The 20,460-nt window shown below is 43.0% G+C and overlaps 1 protein-coding gene and 1 long non-coding RNA gene across 14 annotated transcripts in view; one reads left to right on the forward strand and one right to left on the reverse strand.

The window, feature by feature from the left end:
• Nucleotides 1-20,460, reverse strand: part of RIN2 (Ras and Rab interactor 2) — a 218,422-nt gene that overhangs the window by 42,846 nt on the left and 155,116 nt on the right. For 10 of the 11 annotated variants that reach the window (XM_025469145.3, XM_025469144.3, XM_049100279.1 and 7 more), the window contains one exon: nt 36-228. In XM_025469145.3, the coding sequence (XP_025324930.1) occupies nt 36-228 (193 nt within the window). Of the gene's footprint in view, nt 1-35; nt 229-13,935; nt 14,093-20,460 lie in introns of all 11 variants that reach the window. The other variant, XM_049100280.1, reaches the window with a different exon arrangement.
• LOC112673513 (uncharacterized) overlaps nt 5,588-20,460 on the forward strand; it is a 53,611-nt gene continuing 38,738 nt past the window's right edge. Inside the window, exons 1-2 of one of the 3 annotated variants that reach the window (XR_007405440.1) lie at nt 5,588-7,733; nt 7,865-7,913. This is a non-coding gene — a long non-coding RNA (uncharacterized LOC112673513). The remainder of the gene's footprint in view (nt 7,734-7,864; nt 7,914-20,460) is intronic. The other 2 variants (XR_003144839.3, XR_003144838.3) reach the window with 2 other exon arrangements.

The raw sequence follows: 20,460 nt of genomic DNA on the forward strand, positions 1-20,460 counted from the left end.
TCTCTCAACCTGTTTCCCAGGATTCTGAGTCTTACCCCCGGAGGCTGGGACCGGAGGACTTGTGCTGCCTCCTCCTCACTCAGACTCAGCTGCAGCCATATCGGATGGGTGTGCAGAAGCCGGTCCAAGATGCTGAGCCTGCTGGAGAGGCTGTCATAGCCAGAGTCCCGCGGACAGGTCTTCATATCCTTTTCTTCGGAATAGCCATCATCCTTGTGTCTCACCATGCTAGGAGAAAGAGAATTGGCAGGGATCAAATGGCTGCAGTCCCATTTCCTTGACAAGGAAACCATCCTACAGTCTCTAGGCTAGGCCTGTCCTAGCACATCAGCCATCTTTCATCACCACCTCACTTGTCTTCCCCTCTAACCCAGAAGCTTTCTGAAGGTAGATGCCACATAAGCTCTCACTCCATGTCTATACTATTAAACAGAATACTCCACAGACCCAACAGACCTTCTATTTCTAACCCAGTTTTCAAAAAGTTCTAAATTGAATGCTGCTGAGTCTTTCTTCTGGCATAAATCATTTCACAATTTGAGTGCAGGACCCTAAATGCTGCATTCAATCTGGTAACACGAGGTTCTATGACCGAGAAGCATATATCATAAGCACAACCATGGCATGCACCAAAGCAAAACCAAAACATTCACACTCATTTATGCACCCTCATTTGTACCCAAGTGAACTGGATTTCATTTCTTTTCACACATCTTGGCATTTTTATTACTAATATTATTTGTAATAAAATCTCACAGTTGAATAATGCTGTGCTATTCGTAAGATCATACTAACATTAGTTCATAATTGCTATAAAGTGGAAACAGCCCAATTTCCATCACCTAATGAATGGATAAATAAAAAGGGGAATTTTATTCAGTCATAATAATCATTCATTCTTTTTATGAATGGAGTATTGATCCATGCTCCAAAATGGGATGAACTGTGAAGACTTCATGCTAAGTGGAAGCAGCTAGACACAGATATTGTATGACTACACTTTATACAAAATATGGAGACTAGACAAAAATAGAGAAACAGAAAGATTAGTGGTTGCTTGGGACTAGTGGTGGGGGCAGGATGGGTAGTGGTTGCTAATAGGCAGGGAGTTCCTTTCTGAGGTAAAGAAAGTGTTCTGGACCAAGATGTGCTGATGGTTGTACAACTCTGTGAATGTGCTGAAAACCATTGAATTGCACACTTTAAAGTATGATGTATGATTGAAATCTCAATTTAAAAATATATTGATTCCCATAGTTGCCTTTGGTGCCAACACTAATCCTATGCCTGAGTATTTAAATCCCATTTTATGAATGAGAAAACTGAGGCCTCAAGAAGGCATTGGGCTGTCCAGAATTATAAACACCCATGAAATGGCAGAGCTAAAAATTCAAGAGGTCTGGTGTCCCTCCAACTTTGCAGGTAACAAGAAAGATCACGAAAACAGGTGAGCACATATCTACGTAGTGTCTACTGTGTGCCAGGCCCTTTGCAAACATTCTCTCATTTCCTTTATAACAGCCCCCAAAGGCAGGTACCAGGAATCCAGTGTTTAAAAAAAGATGGGGTGGGGCTGCCCTGTTGACTCAGTGGTTTAGCACTGCCTTCAGACCAGGGCATGATCCTGGAGACCCGGGATCAAGTCCTACGTCGGGCTCCCTGCATGGAGCCTGCTTCTCCCTCTGCCTGCGTCTCTGCCTCTCTCTCTCTCTCTGTGTGTCTCTCTTGAATAAATAAATAAAATCTTTAAATTAAAAAAAAAAAAGGTGGGGTGGGGTAGAGGGACAGGGAAACCCGGATTTCTTGAGTAACTTGCCCAAGGCAAGTATATGCCTCTGGTGAGAGTGAGCAGGTAGGCATTCCAACCCAAGAGTGCCTGGCTCTGGTGTCTCTCTTCCTCTACCATGTCCTGGCTGTCCTTGAACTCATCAACACCGGTCCTGGAGCGGCCAGTGGAAAATATCAAACCTGATCACTCACATTTGAAGAGTCAAGTTCACATTGGGGTTCAAATGGTCTTCAAACTTCTAAATCGAAAGAAACCCAAATGTGTGGCCTGAATGAAGTTTATTTTATTTTATTTTATTTTTTTATGATAGTCACAGAGAGAGAGAGAGGCAGAGACATAGGCAGAGGGAGAAGCAGGCTCCATGCACCGGGAGCCCGATGTGGGATTCGATCCCTGGTCTCCAGGATCGCGCCCTGGGCCAAAGGCCGGCGCTAAACCGCTGCGCCACCCAGGGATCCCTGAATGAAGTTTTTAACATTGCAAATGATGATGATAAAGTCAAATAGCCAAGAGTGGGAAAATGTTAAAAAAAAAAAAAGTGTACCTTTCTCATTTGGCCCACTCCACTCCTAAGAGCTGGAGTTGAATATAGAAGATCATCCTTGGGTGAGCAGGCTCAGTAACAATACCCACAAAGAGAGCGCATGGGCTGGGCAGAGACCCACAACCTAATGTCTTCCATGCATGTTCGACTTTCTTCAGCTCTGAAGAATCTCGTGCTTCCATTCAAGATTTACATTTTTGTTTCCCCTTTAAGTTTTCCTTTACATTTGCTACAACTTTCCAGATGGGAGAGTCTGGGCCAAAAAAAGAGCAGTTTCTCATTGTGCAGATGCCATTCCAGGGCCTCTAGGTATTTTGAAGTGAATCTTTGCAGCTATAAGAACATACTCTTCAAAATGAAGCTGGTGTTAGAATTCCTTTCATGTGAGGTAAACGAGGCAACTTTAGAGCAGTGATTCTCAACGCTGACTGCCAAGCAAAACTGCCTGGAGAACTTAAGCATGTTTTGATGGTTAGACTGCACCTGAGATCAAATAAATCAGACACTTTGGGATGGGGCACAGGCATCAGAATTTTAAAAATTTCCCCAGGCAATCTCAACTTGCAGCCAAGTTTACAACCGTTGCCTTGGATTAGCACTTGAGCCTGAGAGAGAAATCTCCTAGGGTTTGTTAAACTACAGATTCCTGGTCTCAGCTCCAGAGGATCTGATTCTGCAGTTCGGGTGGGGCTCTGCATTTCTAATGAGCTCCAGGACTTGCTGATGCCACAGTCTGAGGAGCATGAGGAACAAAATGTGTACTTGAACTCAGAACCAATTAAGTGCAGTGAGGTTTTTTTGGTGGGAGGCGGGGGTGGTAGTAACATACCACTGAGAATTCTCCAAACCTAAGTAAGCCTTTCATCCCTGCCATCTAAGGCTAGTGATATTTTACCAGGAGAAAATTCTAGAATCTCTAATACAGCAATCCTAACACTCATGTGTGCTGTGAGTAAATATGTTGCCATGTCTTCCTTCCTTAGAAGGGCACATCCTGTGCACCTCAGTTGTTCAAGAAGTAAAGAGTCTTTGTCCTGACAACCCAACTCAGCCTAAAAAGCCAGGACCCAGACAGGAAGACAGTGAATAAGCTTCATGGGGCATCATAAAGGAGCAACCATAGATTAGATCTTGTCTTTGCAAATGACCAAGCTAACACCTTTCTTTAACAGTCAGATATCTGAGGTTTATAATATATTATTAATAGATAGATTGAAAGGAAGAATGAAATAAGGCAGTTTGGCCTTTATCAGAGACAAGACAACCTTCAGGAAAGAGCTAATGAGGGCAAGGAGTGTGAACTGCAGGCTTTTGGTGCCCTGCCCAGTTCCCCTTTACCAGACCAGACCAGACCCTACCCCCCTACCCCCCTGCCACGGGTGTCATCTGCCCCCGGGCCCGGTCACATCTGGGAAGTTTGTCCTCCCCTGGGAGCAGCTGCACTGCTACTAATATACTGAACCAGGGCATAGAGGAATGGCCTGTGTGCCTGAAGGTGGGACAACTCTGGGGTGCTGTCCCTGAGGCAGAGCTCCCTGTGGGATCAGGCCAAGGGGACACTGCAGCTGCCCTGTTAGCTTTGTTTTTGTTTGTTTGTTTGTTTTTTACAGATTTTATTATTTTATTTATTCATGACACAGAGAGAGAGAGAGGCAGAGACACAGGCAGAGGGAGAAGCAGGCTCCATGCAGGGAGCCTGATGTGGGACTCAATCCCCGGTCTCCAGAATCACACCCCAGTCTGAAGGTGGCGCCAAACCGCTGGGCCATGGGGGCTGCCCGCCCTGTTAGCTTTGCCTGCTTTCCTACTCATCCCTGACTGCACCACTCCCTCCCTCACAGGATGCTCCTGAGACCCATTTCAGTAAATCACTACATGAGGCTCAGCTTCTGGGGAATCAACCTAAAACAGAAACTGATGAGATGAATAGAAACCAGTGATTCTGAAAACAGACATCTGCATCCCGAATGGGGGGAGAAACAAGGAATGAGTGATCTGTAAACCAGACATCATTGTGATGTAATTCAGGAGATTCTAATGACGACAAGGTCAGGGTCAGCCAGCCCCAGCTGGCAGGTGAGACATACCTCCCCTTCTGAGCTTCGTCTTTCTAATCAGAAAGTGGTAAATAACACCTCCACCATGGTGTAGAACTGATACAAGCCAGATCCTGATGGGTGCTAACATCAGTAGGTGGAACAGAATATTCAGTCTCCAATTTTCAGCCTACAGATTACTTATTAGGAAGAGGAAATGTACCCTGATAATGGAGAAATCTGTGAGATACCATTTTTTTAAGATTTATTTATTTATTTATTCAGAGAGAGAGAGAGGCAGAGACACAGGCAGAGGGAAAAGCAGGCTCCATGCAGGGAACCCGATATGGGACTCGATCCCAGGTCTCCAGGATCATGCCCTGGGCCGAAGGCAGGCACTAAACCTCTGTGCCACCGGGGCTGCCCAAGATACCATTTTTTAAAAAAGATTTTACTTATTTATTTAGGAGAAAGCAAGCTAGAGACAGAGGGAGAGGTAGCCGACTCCCCGCAGAACAGGGAGCTTGACACCAGGGCTCAACCATGAGGACCCTGGGATCATGACCTGAGCTGAAGGCAGATGCTTAACTGACTGAGCCACCCAGGCGCCCCTGTGAGATACCATCTGAATCAAGTGATCAGCATTAACACCTCCAATAATCAGGCACCTGACATCAGGTGCCACTGATATGATGCTCTGAGAAGGTTATAATAACCTCGAGGTCATCCTCCTGCCTCCAAACATGCTTAACCTGAATCTACGCAAGAGAAAACAACCATACAAATCCAAATTCAGGGACTTCCTGCAAAACCACTGGCCTGAACTCTTCAAAATATCAATGTCACGAAATATTTTTAAAAGGCTGTGGGAAAAAAACATAAAATAAAGGCTGTGGGATTCTTATAAAAGGAGAATAAAGAGATCTGATAACTCTATTGAGTGCACAGAATTGATGACATATGGCATCAAAATAAAAAAAAAGCAATAAAGGACAATCAGACCTCTGAATAAGGGCATATAACATAATATTGTATTAATGTTTAATTTCCTGACTGTGATGATTTTATTTATATAGGAAAATGCTCTTGTTCTTAAGAGATGCAAACTGAAGAATTTAGGGTCAAAGTATGAAAATGTTGGAAAGTAAGCGTCAAATGGTCAGCCTCCCATTCCCCTCCAAAATAGGGGAGTGCAGGTAATATAGAGGTAAGGGAAATGTGGCAAAATTTCAATAATTGGTGAATTTAGGTGGACAGTACTATTCTCAGCTTTCCTATAACATTTGAAATTTCTCAAAACAATAGGTGGAGGAAAATGTCTACTATCTCCCTGGGTTTATGAGTATAAAATTCATTTATTTATACAACTAGTACTACTATTTCCAAGCATCTAGGCCTGCTTTCATGGAGAGATAAAGCTTTGGTATGGGTTCAGTAAGACCCACATCTACCTGTGAAAATACTGGGAAGACCACAGAATGCCCCATAAATGTAGGGTGCTTCTAGGGGGAGAGAACAAACTCTGGGCAACTCACATACTGTATCTGCCCTCATTCTAATGACCCAGGCCTCGTGGCTCTGAAGCAGCTTGGTGGATATTACACCCACTCTAGGGGACAGGGCTCTCCAGCTCCAGCTACATTCTGGTTGCACCCAATTTAAGGCTCTTTTGAGTATGGGATGAGAACAACCTTTCCACTTGGTTATATTCCCTTCATTCCTAGCACCAGCTGTTAGTAGCCTAGACAGGGGCAAGAACAAGTGACTACAGAAAGCATGTTCTAATGTAGGCTAGACAGAAAGATACTAGATCTACTTTTATTAAGTCACACAGAATCAAATTCACCTCAGAGAAACCAATAATCAGCAGAGTTTCCAAGTGATGCTCTTTCTTGTCCTAGTCCAGAACTCCCAAGGATCATGACCTATCATTGCACCTGCCAATGACCATGGTCCCAAACATCACATAGGAGAACTATACTTTCACGTTACAATCCAGTCTTTCTTCAAACAAATGACATTGAGAACAAAGCAATATATACACTACATAAAACTTTGATGTAGGTTGTCTTTGTGGGGAAAAACACTGGTGCAGTAAATATAGCCAGCAACCTTCTATACGTAAAGAATCTTAATTCAGCCATTGAAGAGCAGAAATGTAGCTTTAGGAGACTTGATATAAGGCATAATGCCAAATAATTACCAGCAACAATGTGCTACCTTCCTTTTATTTTTTTTTTTAAGATTTTATTTGTTTAACAGAGAGAGAGAGAAGGAGGGAGAGGGAGACAGCCAGAGAGCACAAGCAAGGGGAATAGCAGAGGGAGAAGCAGGTTCCCTGCTGAGCAGGGAGCCAATGTGGGGCTCAATCCCTGGAACCTGAGATTATGACCTGAGCTGAAGGCAGGCGCTTAACCAACTGAGCCACCCAGGGGCCCCATGGTGGTACCTTCCATTTGACTAATGAGTCTCAGCAAAGGTGCAGTGCTCTGGATGGCTCTATGCTCAGCACATGGGGACAAAACAAGAAATACAAACAACAAAAAGTCAAGCCTTCCCTGTGCATGTTAAAAGCACACCTTCATTAAGCTGAACAATTATATATTTAATTTTTATTTACTTATTTAATTTAATATTATATATTTAAAAAAAATTTAAGACTTTATTTATTTATTTATTTATTTATTTATTTATTTATTTATTTATTTGAGAGAGAGCATGAGCAGGGGGAGGAGCAGAGGGAGAGGAGAAGTGGACTCCCCACTGAGCAGGGAGGCTGACGTGGGGCTCAATCATAGGACTCTGTGATCAAGACCTGAGTGCAGGGATGCTTGGGTGGCTCAGCGGTTGAGCATCTGCCTTCAGCCCAGGGCATGATCCTGGAGTCCCAGGATCGAGTCCCTATGGGGAGCCTGCTTCTCCCTCTGCCTGTGTCTCTGCCTCTCTCTTTGTGTCTCATGAATAAATAAATAAAATCTTTTAAAAAACCCCCAAAGATCTGAGTGCAAAGGCAGATGCTTAACTGACTGAGCCACTCAGGTGTCTCTGAACAATTATATTTTTTAAATGGACAATTTACATCAACATCTTTGATAAGATATTCTTGATTATTTTTTAAAGACAGTCACTGTTTCAATTAAATACTTAAAATGTACTCTGAATCTTTCTTTCCAAAGCAGACTGTTAGATCATAGTTCAACTAAAAAAGAGATGGATTTAGTTAATTAACAACTTCTAAAAACCTCTCATCAAATCAATGGTGAGTCCTCTGGAATTAAATAACACAGGCAGTGACTCTAAGCCAGGAATGTTCTCCTAAACCACTTCATGGCTCTCTGGTTCATGCAGAAGCATGTTGGCATATGTGAGTATGTGTGCCTCCCCACAAACATTATTCTGTCTGCCTGGGATTTGGTACTACCAAATGCAGTCTACCTTCATGGAAAAGCCACTCTTATATTTTATTGAGGTGTTATGTTTTGTTTCCACTTACAGAATGAATGGCCTTGTAAACTGGAACATCTGGAGTCATTTAGATGATGAGGTAAGCAGGATGGGTTGAAGGAAGGACTATCACGACCTTCTATAATACAGCTTCACTTTTGACTTCTGTCTCCTTCTCTACTTCCTAGTTCCTGGCTCCAGGCTCCACCCCTGGTCTCCTATGTCAGGCTTTAGAAAGGTGTGGAAGGTGATTCTCTCTTGGAAGGGGAATCCTGTGCTTGCTTTCCCTGTTCCTTCCAGGCCAATCCTGGCAACGAACTTGGGGCTGAGGAACCCAAGGTCACCTCAGATTTGGATCCAAAGCAGTTAGTGGCAGCCTCCAGCCAGGTCTTACCTGGATTTCCAGCAAAATGCTCCCTGATAACTCAGCCCTGAGGGAGACTCAGTGTTCTTCCTGCAGCCTGAGTGCCAGGTCCCTGAAGGTCGCCAGTGGACCTTCCCAATCTTTAAGAAAACTAATAGTTTTTGCTTGTTTACATGGTAAGTGTCTAATTAAACTGTCCTAGAATGAGTCATGACAAATCAGTGAGGTTAATTATAATCAATAGGATGCTGACCCTATCAATAATACACAGCAAAACAAAAATAAACAACAAAAGCAGAGTCTTGGCTTCTGAGGTGCTTTTGTCCAGGACTTAATTTGGCTTAAGATTCATCACACTGTCTGTCTCTCTACCAAACAGCGCAGTCCTGCTACAAAGTGTAGAACTCAAAAACAAAGCAAAACCATGTTCGGTAAGAAAATTCTGATATTTTATAAATTCTCTATGGCTTATTAAAATTGGTAATATTTCCCAAAGAATATTGGATATACCAAGTCAGTACACGGAGGCACTGTTTTTATTTTAATGTCCAGGACTTACTTACATAGCTACTGGATTTAGTGTAGTTCCCAATGATGCAGAGATATTAAATTTACTTTTTTCCCCATTTTTTTTTATTGTGGAAAAATACACACAGCATAAAATTTACCATCTTAACCACTTTTAAAGGGAGAGTTCAGTGGAGTTATGTATATCCATACTGTTGTACAACCATCACTACCATCCAACTCCAGAACTCTCTTTCTCTTGCAAAACTGAAACCCAAGCTTTGTAAAAAAAAATACCCTCCCCCCACTTTGGGAGACCACCACTCTACTTTCTATCTCTATGATTTTGACTCCTCTAAGTATTTCATGTAAGTGGAATCATACACTTTTTGTCTTTTCATGACTGGTTTACTGAATACACTTTTAAAAATATATGTCAAAGGTGAGTCAATTCAAAGAAGAATGTTAGGTACGTTAATAATAGGGAAGATGGTGCAAGAATAAGAGAAAAAATGTGGCATGATGGGTGGAATTTGGGCTGAGACAATCTGGATTAAAAAATAATATTTAAAAAATAATAATATTTTGCCTATGTTAATGTTTACAAGGCTTGCTCTTGGACTCAAGGGGGAAGATGATCCCCTAAAAGTATCTATTTGCCACTGTTCAGCTCCCTTCTTCTCTGAGTGCAGGCTACTCTGAGTGCCCAATGGATACTGGCTCCAGCTTCCTTGTCAAAACCAAGGTCAGATCCTGTTCCCTCCCTATCTCCTGCAGCTGCAAGTCATCTTTTGGCACATTCAATTCCTTCACCCACTGTGTATACATATGCACCTCTGGGCCACTGACTCCATTTTACTCTGCATTACACTTAACTCCCTCACTAGCCTAGCTTCACCCCTAGGCAGGCATTGATCATATGCTTGCTGTATGCCTGATGGGGGACTGGTTCAGATCTCATCTGCAAACAACAGGTTTATTCCTTGTGAATGAGGAAGAGAAGCTCAGTGGGCAACGAGAAACATCATGCGCACTAGGTCTCTCCGTTAGCTTCTTTCTGGGTCCCCCATATATAACATCTGATCCAGGCCTTCCCTCAGCCAGGTCCAACAATAGAATCTGGCTGCCCAGCCCCAGTCTCAAAAGACAAAAGGTTCTTGTCTCTCTGTTTATCAGGAAATGGGTGGCAAAAATCACCACAGCTACCAAGATCCTCCTGGCCTTTGGCCATCTTATGGCCTGGGGCAAGAAAAGGAAGCAGCCCAAATCCTTCCAGAACAACAAATCTAAAGTTTTCTTTCCTCATGGCTCATGAATTTATTTCATGGACAGGCCCTCCAACCTCCCACCAGCTGGCAAGGGGTGGGCTTTGGATATAAAAGTCAATACTGAAAAAAAAAAAAAGTCAATACTGAGTTTTAGCTGATGCCCACTGACACAGAGCATTAGTGATACATGCTTCACTTAAGGTTCCCCCAAACAGAATGCCTTATCCCAACACTGAGAATGAGATTTAATTTCAACAAAATGGGTTGACATGTACCAGCTGGTGGAGCACAGAGAAGATACGAGTAAAGAGTATTGGCAGTAAAGCTGCCTTTCTTAGAGGTATGGAAAAATCCAGAATGGTAACCCCACACGCACACCTATGGGGACTTTAACATTCAGTTCTCGGCAAAGTTCTCACTTACCTGGAGTCAGGATGCATCAACATGTGAATTTCCTGCATATGTGAATCAACATGAAGATGTTAGGTTTTGTAAGGCATGCATGGTTTAAGCTTGATGCTGGCCTCCCCTCAGCCTTCTAATCTCCAGTGGTTTGGTATGGTTTGGTAGAAACAGCACTTGTAGTCAGCTGGGATCAAAGCCTCAGCTGACTCTTCCTATCTGTGAGGCCTTGGCTTGTCAGTACATGTCACTCAGACTCAGTTTCCCCTGTCTCTAAAGATGAAGTCTTATTAGAAAAAGGAATCTGTTACTAAAACAAAGTCTAAAAAGAATGGACTCTAAGAGTCTAGAATGTCCTGGGATCTATGAGTAAAGATTCTGTTCAGCAGAGTTTCCAGGATGTCTCTTTCACTATCCCCTAATTTCCAGAAATTCAAAAAAAGAAAGAAAGGCAACCTTCTTGCAGATGGTCTGGGGTGGGTCCTTGTAGCTGGTGCATTCTTCATCCTCCATTAGGGTCTAGTCCCAACCTGGACTCTAGTGCTTGCAATCCTCAACTTTCAGATGTGGCAAAAGAAAGGGTGAAAAGTTTTTTCTCTTGATATTTCACTAATGGAGGCCCTCCTTCCTTATTCTGTCCATGTGAAGACTTCAGCCTAACAAAGCCTCTTCACATGAGATTGCTTCAGCGGGTCTCAAAGGCAAGAAAGGTGCAGCCTGGGTCATGGCACTGCCAAAGGCTCAGGCTTCCAGGAACAAGAGGCCAATGCAGGAATCATCTTGAGAATTAAGGACCAGACGAAATTGGGAACCCTGTGTCCACCACAACCTTGCTATTACAGTAGAAGTAGATCCTCATCTACATATCAAAGGAAAGCGAATATACCCCAGATATCAAGCAGTGGCCAACATGCCAGGCTTGGTGTGAGATGAATCAAGGGCTTCCCTGATCTTTGGGGGAGAGAAGTGAGGGGTCTGCCATCAATGGTTTCTGAAAATATACAAGTAGAAGAGGCCCCTTATGTGGAGAGACAGAGAAAACAACTGCTCACACAAAAGAGATCCATCTGATAAGAATTGTTGGTACAAGGACCAGTTTCAATTTTTGTCACACACACACACACACATATATATACCCATAGAGCAAATGCAAAATTCCCAGAAAACCTGCCATTTCAAAAATACCTACTAGTTGATGTCCAGCGATATCCTACTTTCAATCATGAAAACATTTTGTTAGTATTTGTGAAGCTGAATTAAACCCCTACTCTGAAATATTTAAGTCTGGAGAGGAAGGGAGGCTCAAATTCATTCTGGCTACACATGGGGGCCCTGGCTAATTTCTTGCTTGATAGAAAAATTGCCAGGTGAGCTGAGGAAACTTTTACCCAACACTGGAGATGGGAAAAGTGAGGGGGAAGGCTTGGAGGAGAGGCTATCCCTATAAGGATCACTGCCTGTTTATCTGAGTCCCAGGGTTATTAGAGACTCTCTAGCTTACTCAAGGTCAAAACACTAGATAGAAACACTGATGGAATGGGGGTTCAGCTCTCTGACCCATATGGTCTCCTCTAGCATACAAGTTGATATTTTAATCTCTTGAGGCCTTTCTTTGTCCCTTAAAACTCTAAAAGAAAAGAGACTAATATGTTTTGGGTTGCAGGTTTTATTCCCACACTCAATGGGCTTCTGCTTTCCGAGAGAGGAGGTCTTAGCTTCCTCAAAAGGATTTCTAAGAACGTGTGTGAAGAACTTTCAGGGCCTTCAGTGATTTTTCAGCTCTCTTTACTGAGGACTAGGAGGAGTGAACAAGGCAGAAAATGGGAACAGAAATGCATGTCTGCCTCCAGGCAGGAGGAGGCACTGCGATTTTCATAGAGGAGAAAGATCTGGTGACTTTTATGGCTTATGAACTTCCTGTCATTCAGTCTCCAGCTATAGATGAAAAGGGCAGATAAGGAGCCAATGCTGGCAGGGACCTTCACTGGTTCCTGTAAAACTAAGAAATAGAAACAAAGAACATGTTGTCCTGGCTGCCTTTAAAGCTGAAAACAGGAGAAAGAGCCAGGCAGGCTCTAAGTCTTGGCCTGCTGACCTCTGACCCTGAGCAGTGGCCTGCACGAGGCTTCAGGGAAAGGCAGTCATTTCATGGATTTGCAATTCTTTGTGTTTAAGTGCTTTTGGTTATACTAGTTAACTAGTTAGTTGGACTAAATCTCAACTGCATCCTAACCAAGCACATATTTCGTGGCAGAATGCACTACCAATATAATAGTGAGGCAAGGTCTGTAAAAGGTAAAATGTATTTAACTCCAGAGTATGCCATCTTAAAATTGTGCACCCAAGGGTACTGTGGGCAGGGAAACTAGCGACTAAATTGGAAGGCGCTATCCCTCAACATTAATGGAATCAATTTCTAGGACATGCTGTGCATTTTCAGGACCATCAGAAACCTCCTGGTTAAATCTGTGAAAATCAAGCATGATCTGCCATTTAAGAGCACAGAAAAACATTGGAGGGATACACGCAAAGGAAAAGAAATACGATAGGCAAACGATCAAAAGTGGTTCTTTCTCTGGGAGTGGGTTCATGGTAATCTTTTTCTTTTAGACATTACTCTTTTTCTACAACGTACATGTTCTACTTGGTCAGCAAAAAAAATAAATCTTGAATGTCCTTTTTGAAAACCTTCCCCAATGTAATAGATGTCACCAATCAAAACAGACTAAAGAGGTGTTTGGAGAATTTTTGATCTGGAGGCTTACCTGATTCTTTATTTAAGGTTAAAGTGGGGGGACTCATCTTTCCTAAAACCATCTCCTACCTGGAATAACCTGCTTCCTTCATCAAGTTTTCAGGATATCTAGTATACTCCACTATTATGTCCTCATTGCATTATATGATACTTGTTTATAATACTTTCTCCGACATCAGGCTCCCTGCATGGAGCCTGCTTCTCCCTCTGCCTGTGTGTCTTTGCCTCTCTCTCTCTCTCTCTCTCTGTCTCTCATGAATAAGTAAATAAAATCTTAATAAAAAAATATATAAAAATAGCCTTAAAAAAAACCAATACTTTCTCCCTGCACTGTTCCACTGTGTTCCACTGTATTTTAACAAATAATACATATTTTCTTGAAGTTGAACTTAATTGTAGCTACACTGGTAAAAGTATAAGCAAAGAGTTGGTCAGTCTTCATGGAATTCCTTGAAACCATATTCCAAACACTCAGCAGTGGCTTCAAATCAAGAAACAGTTTAAGGGTTTTGCCGGGGGCGTGGGGGCGTGTTGGGGGATGAATCAAGATAGTCATAGCAGAATATCCTCAATGGGCATGATAGAAAAATTTAAGTAATCTCTATACCCAACATGGGGCTCTAGTTCATGACTCCAAGATCAGGAGTCACATGCTCTTTGACTGAGCCAGCCAGGTTTCCTTGGTTTCCCAAAGAAACCATAAATTTTGATAATACCAAACACCCTTTTCCAGGGACCTAAGATACTGCAAGATATATCCAACACTCTGTAGCCAGTGATTATCGTGAGCTTCCCATGGGAGCTCATAGGAAAGAGGAAAACCAACCTTTGTGACAGGTGTGACTGGCCCACTCTCAGATGCTGTGGGACTTGAGGATGGGCCCTCAGCTCTAAACCAATGGCCTGTGGTGCATGCAGCTTTCCAGATATGGCAAAAGAGGAAATATTTGTTTTGCTGGTTATCAGTACCCATGACACAGATGCTGTGAGAAGACAAAATGCAAATTGATTTTTGAATCTGATGACTTAACCTTGCTTCCCGATGACCACATGAATATACTCTCCAAAATCTTCAGAAGAAAGCAGGTATAGATTAATGAATAATGATCACTTTGTATCTGAGTGTATCTTTGTATCACTTTTCCTTTCAAAAGGAAAAGATGGAAAGAAATAATTTGAAGTGACATTAAATTCTATGTCTGAAGTCACTGTAGTTGAGACATATTTTAAAATACATATGTATTTTTTAAATATGGGAAATTGCATTGGATGCAGATGTATTCTGAGTTGCAGAGAAGAATTAAAACTCCAACTATAGCTCTACTAGATTTATACACATACATTTCTTAGTTATGATGCAGCTAATAGCCTTGGCCAAATTAATTCATGAGATGTTGAATATTTCCGCATGTAAGTACTGAACAAAGTACAGCATAAACCAAAAGAATCTAAGACATGGGGAGAATTTCATTAGTGTTTTTTTTTCTGCTACAAGTTTATGATCTAAGATTCATAAGCAGAAATACAAACAATAAAAGGTACATATGTACTTACACCGTTCTCATAATTTCTGGATTGTTTTATCTTTTCATCTTCTCCTCCCAAAAAATCCTTTCCATAACTTCATGCTTTCCATAAATATCATCCAAAGAAATGGCTATGAACATGCCCCACTACTTTAGCCTTGAACTTAAGCATGCAAGAATTATAAAATAATGCTCTGTTAAAACTAAAGAGTTCCCATTCCTGACTCCCACAGCACTGAGATCAGAACTTGAGTCACAACATACAGGTACTGTTACCGGTCTTCATCCATCATGTTTCCAGAAGCTCTAAATCCACCCACCCTTCCAAATAGCTAAAATGAAAAAGCAGCCAATACCAAGAGTAGACCAGCAGAACAGAGCATTTGGAGCTCTCATAGCTGATGGTGGAAGTGTGAATGAATGACTATAATAACTGGAAAATTCGTGGGCACCATTTACTGATGCTGAAAGTTTAACCATCGTACAACTCAACAACTGCACTCCTATATTCTTAATTGAGGGGTGTCACCAAAAAACATGTACAAGAATGTACATAGTAGCATTATTCAAAATAGCCCTAATGTGGAAATAATATCCAGTAATGGTAGACTGGAGAAACCAATTATGTTGGGTTCATACAATGAAATACTACACAAAACATCAAACGAAAGAAGTCAGAGTTAAAAGAACACATGCTATATGATTCCAGTGAAACGAAGTTCAAAAACAGGCAAAACTAATCTATGGCAATACTAGTCAGGAGAAGGGTTACCTTTGGGGTGCACAGCACCTGTGGGGTGCTGCTATGTGGTATGTTTACCACTGAAAATTCACCTAGCTGTATACTTATCTGTGTGCTTTTTCTAAATCATGTTTTAGTTTGGTGGAAAGTTCTTTTTTTATAAGGCAGCACTAAATGAGAATGAGTTTCTCCAGAGTTTCTTTGCTAGGGAGCAAGCTTAAGGCCATTGCCCATTTTTAAATTTCTATTTTTTTATGCACCAGCTGAGGTCCCCTATCTGCTTTACAGGGTAATGTCTTGTTTCTTCAAGAGGCTTCTGATACTTTAATACCTTTATAATCTCCAAAGGGCTGGCATCTTTCATTTGTCCATTCAAATATTTATTGAGTGTTTGCTACATACACTCCTGAAGTTCTGCTGCACTTCAGGAGACTTACTGGAGTAGAACACTGGGCATCTCTTCCCCAGACTGTAAGCCACTAATCTCCTTTTCTGACCTTCTGTTCTAACATCCAGTCAGCTGGAAAAAGTGAAGGGTTGTACTAGGGACCAGGAATCTGAGCTGTTTGCAGGTTTGGTAGCAATGCCATTGTGTAGCTGTTGGGAAGCTGAGAACTTCCTGGGGGACACAGACCCTTGCAGAAGAAGTCAGTGGTGGTGACCAACTGCTATACTATAGTATTGGGCAGCACTGACCAAGGAATTTTTGAGTTCTATGCATCTGATTCGGGGCAGGGGAGGGGAGGCTGGGGATAGAGTTAGGGTTTTTTTTTTAATATTTTATTTATTTATTCATGAGAGACACAGAGAGAGAGTGAGGCAGAGACACAGGACGAGGGAGAAGCAGGCTCCATGCAGGGAGCCTGATGTGGGACTCGATCCCAGGACTCCAGGATCACGCCCTGGGCTGAAGGTGGGTGTTAAACCACTGAGCCATCCAGGGATCCCCTGGGGGTAGACTTTTAAGACCCTGTCTCATCCCCATGGGTCCACTCAGGCTGGCGTGTACTAGTGAGGTGGCAGTAGGAGTGAGGAAGGTAGGAGAGGAAGAGGCAAACAAAGGTAACCTCAGCCTTTGAAGACTTGATCCAACCAGGCCCCCAACATCCTGCAAAACCAGCCTGAGCCTCATCTTATGAAGTTGCTTTGTTTGATTCCTCTATTCTACCTGACAATGAAGGAAGCTTCAGAGATTTGTCTTAGCCTAGAGGTGATGGGTCCAGATGGCAATGAGGGTGGAGGACCGTCTACATCATGCCTACTGTGCCTGCCCCAACTAAAAGTGAACTGCAAAATCATGGGGGAGAGAGAGGAAAGCAAAAAGCTTTTTCCCCCTCACACTCTAGTCTTGAGGGGGAAATGAAGCAGAGAGAAGGAGGAAATCAATAGCCTTTAGAGAGAGCAGCAACAAGAAATCCTAGCTCTCTCTTCTGGCTTCCTAGCTTCTTTTTGGTAAAACACTAGCAGAGGGTATAGAGAAGATCTGATCAGATGCTCCTCTATTGGCAGATATTTACAACAGTTCATAACCCAGAAGTGACAGAGAAAGCATCACTGGCACAGGGCGGGAAGATGCCCTGGTCCCTCTTCTTTGCTAGGGAGCAAACTTAAGGCCCATTGCACATTTTCAAATTTCTATTTTTTTATGCACCAGCTGGGGTCCCCTATCTGCTTTACAGGGTAATGTCTTGTTTATGTTTCTGCAGGAGGCTTCTTCTTCTTCTTCTTTTTTTTTTTTTTTCTTTTCAGGAGGCTTCTGATGCTTTAATACCTTTAGAATCTCCAAAGGGCTGGCATCTTTCATTTGTCCATTCAAATATTTATATGTATTGAGTGTATGCTACATGCCAGACACTATTCTAAGGCACTGAAAAAACAGCATTGAACAGAGACCAAACCCCTGCTCTCAATGAGCTTCCCTCCAAGTGCTGGAGGCAAAAAACGCACAATTTAAGCAAGTGAACATATATGTCAAATCTGCACAAGTTCTTTGAAGAAAAATGAAGTCAGCTAAAGTAACAGAAGAAATGATGGTCCAAAGGTGAATACTTTCTGGAGGAAGGGCATTCCAGGCAGAGGGAACAATAAGTGCAAAGGCCAGGGGGTAGGATCCTTCTGGCCAAGGAGCCAGTGGGGCTGGAGAGAGGGACAGAGAGGGGAGAGGTTGTGAGAAAAGAGGGCAAGGGGGGAGGTGGGGAGTCAGACCCTGGAGCATCTGAAAAGCCATAGTGATTTTTAAAAAAATTTTATTTGTTTATTCATGAGAGACACAGAGAGAGGCAAAGACACAGACAGAGGGAGAAGCAGGCTCCCCACGGGGAGCCCGATGTGGGACTTGATCCCAGGACCCTGGGATTATGAACCAAGCTGAAGGCAGATACTCAACCTGTGCCTGCCCCAACTGAAGCCACCCAGGCATCCCAGATGACTTTGGTTTTAAATAAAAAGTACCAAAGGGCTTTGAACAGAAGTGACATGACTTGGATTTAGGTGAAGAAAGTCAGATCCTTCTCTGTGCTGCTTAAATAACAGCCCAGGGAAGGCAGGATGGATGAAAGCAGAGGCACTGGGCAGGCATCTCCTGCAGTGGTGCTGCTGGGGGATCTTATAGGTAGAACTGCCAAGGTGTGGAGTTAAGAGATGGAGCATGGATATGAGAGACTGAGAGGCAAGAGCAATGGCTGTGAGGCCCAAGCACCTGCAGGCATGGTCACTGGGATGGGGAAGACCAGGGAGAAAGCAAGTTTGTGAAAGGAAACCAAGGGCTTAGTCTTGGTCTTTGTAAGCTTGAGATGCCAAAGGCTGCACTGAATGGATAGCTGGCTGCAAACACCTGGATTCAAAAGAGGACTAACCCAGGGATATAAATTGGGAATTGTCAATATACACAGGGTATAAAAGCCACAAGACTGGATGGGATTAACTAAGAAATTACTTTACAGATCTCTTTTTAGTCAACAGCATGCTGTATTTGTCCACTGTCAGCATTGTGCAAAGTCCTTTACAGCTATTAACTCAATCTGGGCAGCCCTGGTGGCTCAGGGGTTTAGTGCCGCCTTCAGCCTAGGGCCTGATCCTGGAGACCCGGGATTGAGTCCGACGTCCGGCTTCCTGCATAGAGCCTGCTTCTCCCTCTGCCTGTGTTTCTGCCTCTCTCTCTCTCTCTCTGTCTCTCATGAATAAATAAATGAAATCTTAAAAAAAAAACTCACTTAATCTTTCTTGCCACCCTTAAGTCAGCCTCTATTATCATCATCCTCATTTCACCGATGTGCTCACTGAGGCGCAGAGACTTTTAAGCATCTCGTTCAAGGTTAGAGGGAGAGAGAAGCGGGGCTGGGGAGAAGCGGCTTGAGCTCTGGGTGTTATGGGGTTAGGAAGGGAGGGAGATGAGAAGGAACCAGCTGGAGACCACCAGCAACAGCGAGCGAGGAGAGAGGAAACCAGGGAGTATGGTGTCCCAAAGCCAAGCCAATCAAGTGTCCCTGGAAGGGGAGGTAGATCAACTGTGTGGGATGACGCTGATAGGTCAGGAGGTAAGAACTGACCTTTGGATAGAAAAGCGACATCTTTACTTTCACTAACCACGTTCTGAAGCTAACTTCCTCCCATTTTGAATGCAGACAACAAATCCCAGGAGTTCCTGTAGTTGTTGATGCTGTCACCAACAGAAACCCCAAACATTTCATTGTTGGTGAGGAAGTACTGTTTCTGGCCGTCTTTGCTTTCAGATAGATGACAGTAGTCCCTAGGCTTTGTTATTTAATGAGTTAATAAAGAAGTACCTATGCTGTGAAATCATGCATTTGGAGAATTCTATCATTCTACTGCAGAATTGTTTTCCCTGTGTCATCCTGCATATTTTACTTTATGCATTTAAAATATTATTCGGAGAAGGGGGTCCATGACACACGAAAATGTTAAAGATTATCTCAATATTAACCACAAAGGAGCAACCAAAAGCCAATGAAGGTAGAGGGATAACACTCCTGACGTAGGGCACCAGTGTGGCACTTAACCCAGTGTTCAACAAACGAAGAGACCACAGATACTTTGCGGTGACTGCGGCTGGGGTAGGTGAGGCTGTTACTACAGCTCCCACTCACTGAGGAAGCCCCAAAGGAAGGTGATATCAGTGCATCTGTGCAGCCACCAGAACGTACCCAGCCAAGGTCCAGGAGGTAGGTGGTGGAACGCTTTTTCTCTCCACAGGGGTTTCACTTGATATGACTCTGCTCTCTCACTCTTCCCCTTTGGGCTGCTCTGTGCTAGGCTGACCTGCTGTTTCCTTGTGGCCAGAGTTCTGCTCTACTTTTATTTTGGAAACAATGGAAGGTCCCCTTTACCCTACCTCTCTGATCTCTGGACACCCTGACATCATCAGGCAAAAGAGACAAATTAGCAGCAAAGTCACGACTCCCTGTTTTGACAAAATCAGTGAGAGACCCTAGCACAGAAGCCACAGCCTCATTAATCATACAGCTCCTGCATCAGCAGAATGAGGGCCATACTGAAGCTTTATCTCATCTTTAGCTTTATCTCCTATCTTTAGTTAGGAGACTCAATGAGATGCCAGCTGTGACGCACTTAGAACAGTGGCTGACATGTGGTAAACACCGTACGCATTGTTCAATAAAGACAATCTTGTCTTTTCTCTTTCTTTCCCACTAAAAAAAAACAAGTAAAATGTGTCTGAAATTTCACAAATTCATTGTTAACCAACATAGCATTCAAGAATAAGTGACATTAATCTGAAAAACATAGCTATTATGGGATGCTTACAGTCATTCTTAAATTTGAAAAGAAAAAGAGATGGTAAAGACGAGATGGCAGCCCAACTCTCCCATCTACTGCAGTCAGACATCAAGATCGTGATGTGATGGACCTGACATACCATCACGTCTTCCAGCAAACCTAACATCACTGGGCCTTGCCACTGGTGTCTGTCATCTGCAGAGCTTGGGGACTACCTTGCAGTGTTGTGCTCCCTGGCTGCAGGAGAAATCAAGCCACTAAAGCTTTGTTCTTTGTCCCTTGTCACCAACCCCGACTCCCAGTGTAATTTTAGCTCAAGAATGCAAAG

Source organism: Canis lupus, chromosome 24, assembly GCF_003254725.2.
Source record: "Canis lupus dingo isolate Sandy chromosome 24, ASM325472v2, whole genome shotgun sequence".
NCBI classification, from domain to species: domain Eukaryota; kingdom Metazoa; phylum Chordata; class Mammalia; order Carnivora; family Canidae; genus Canis; species Canis lupus.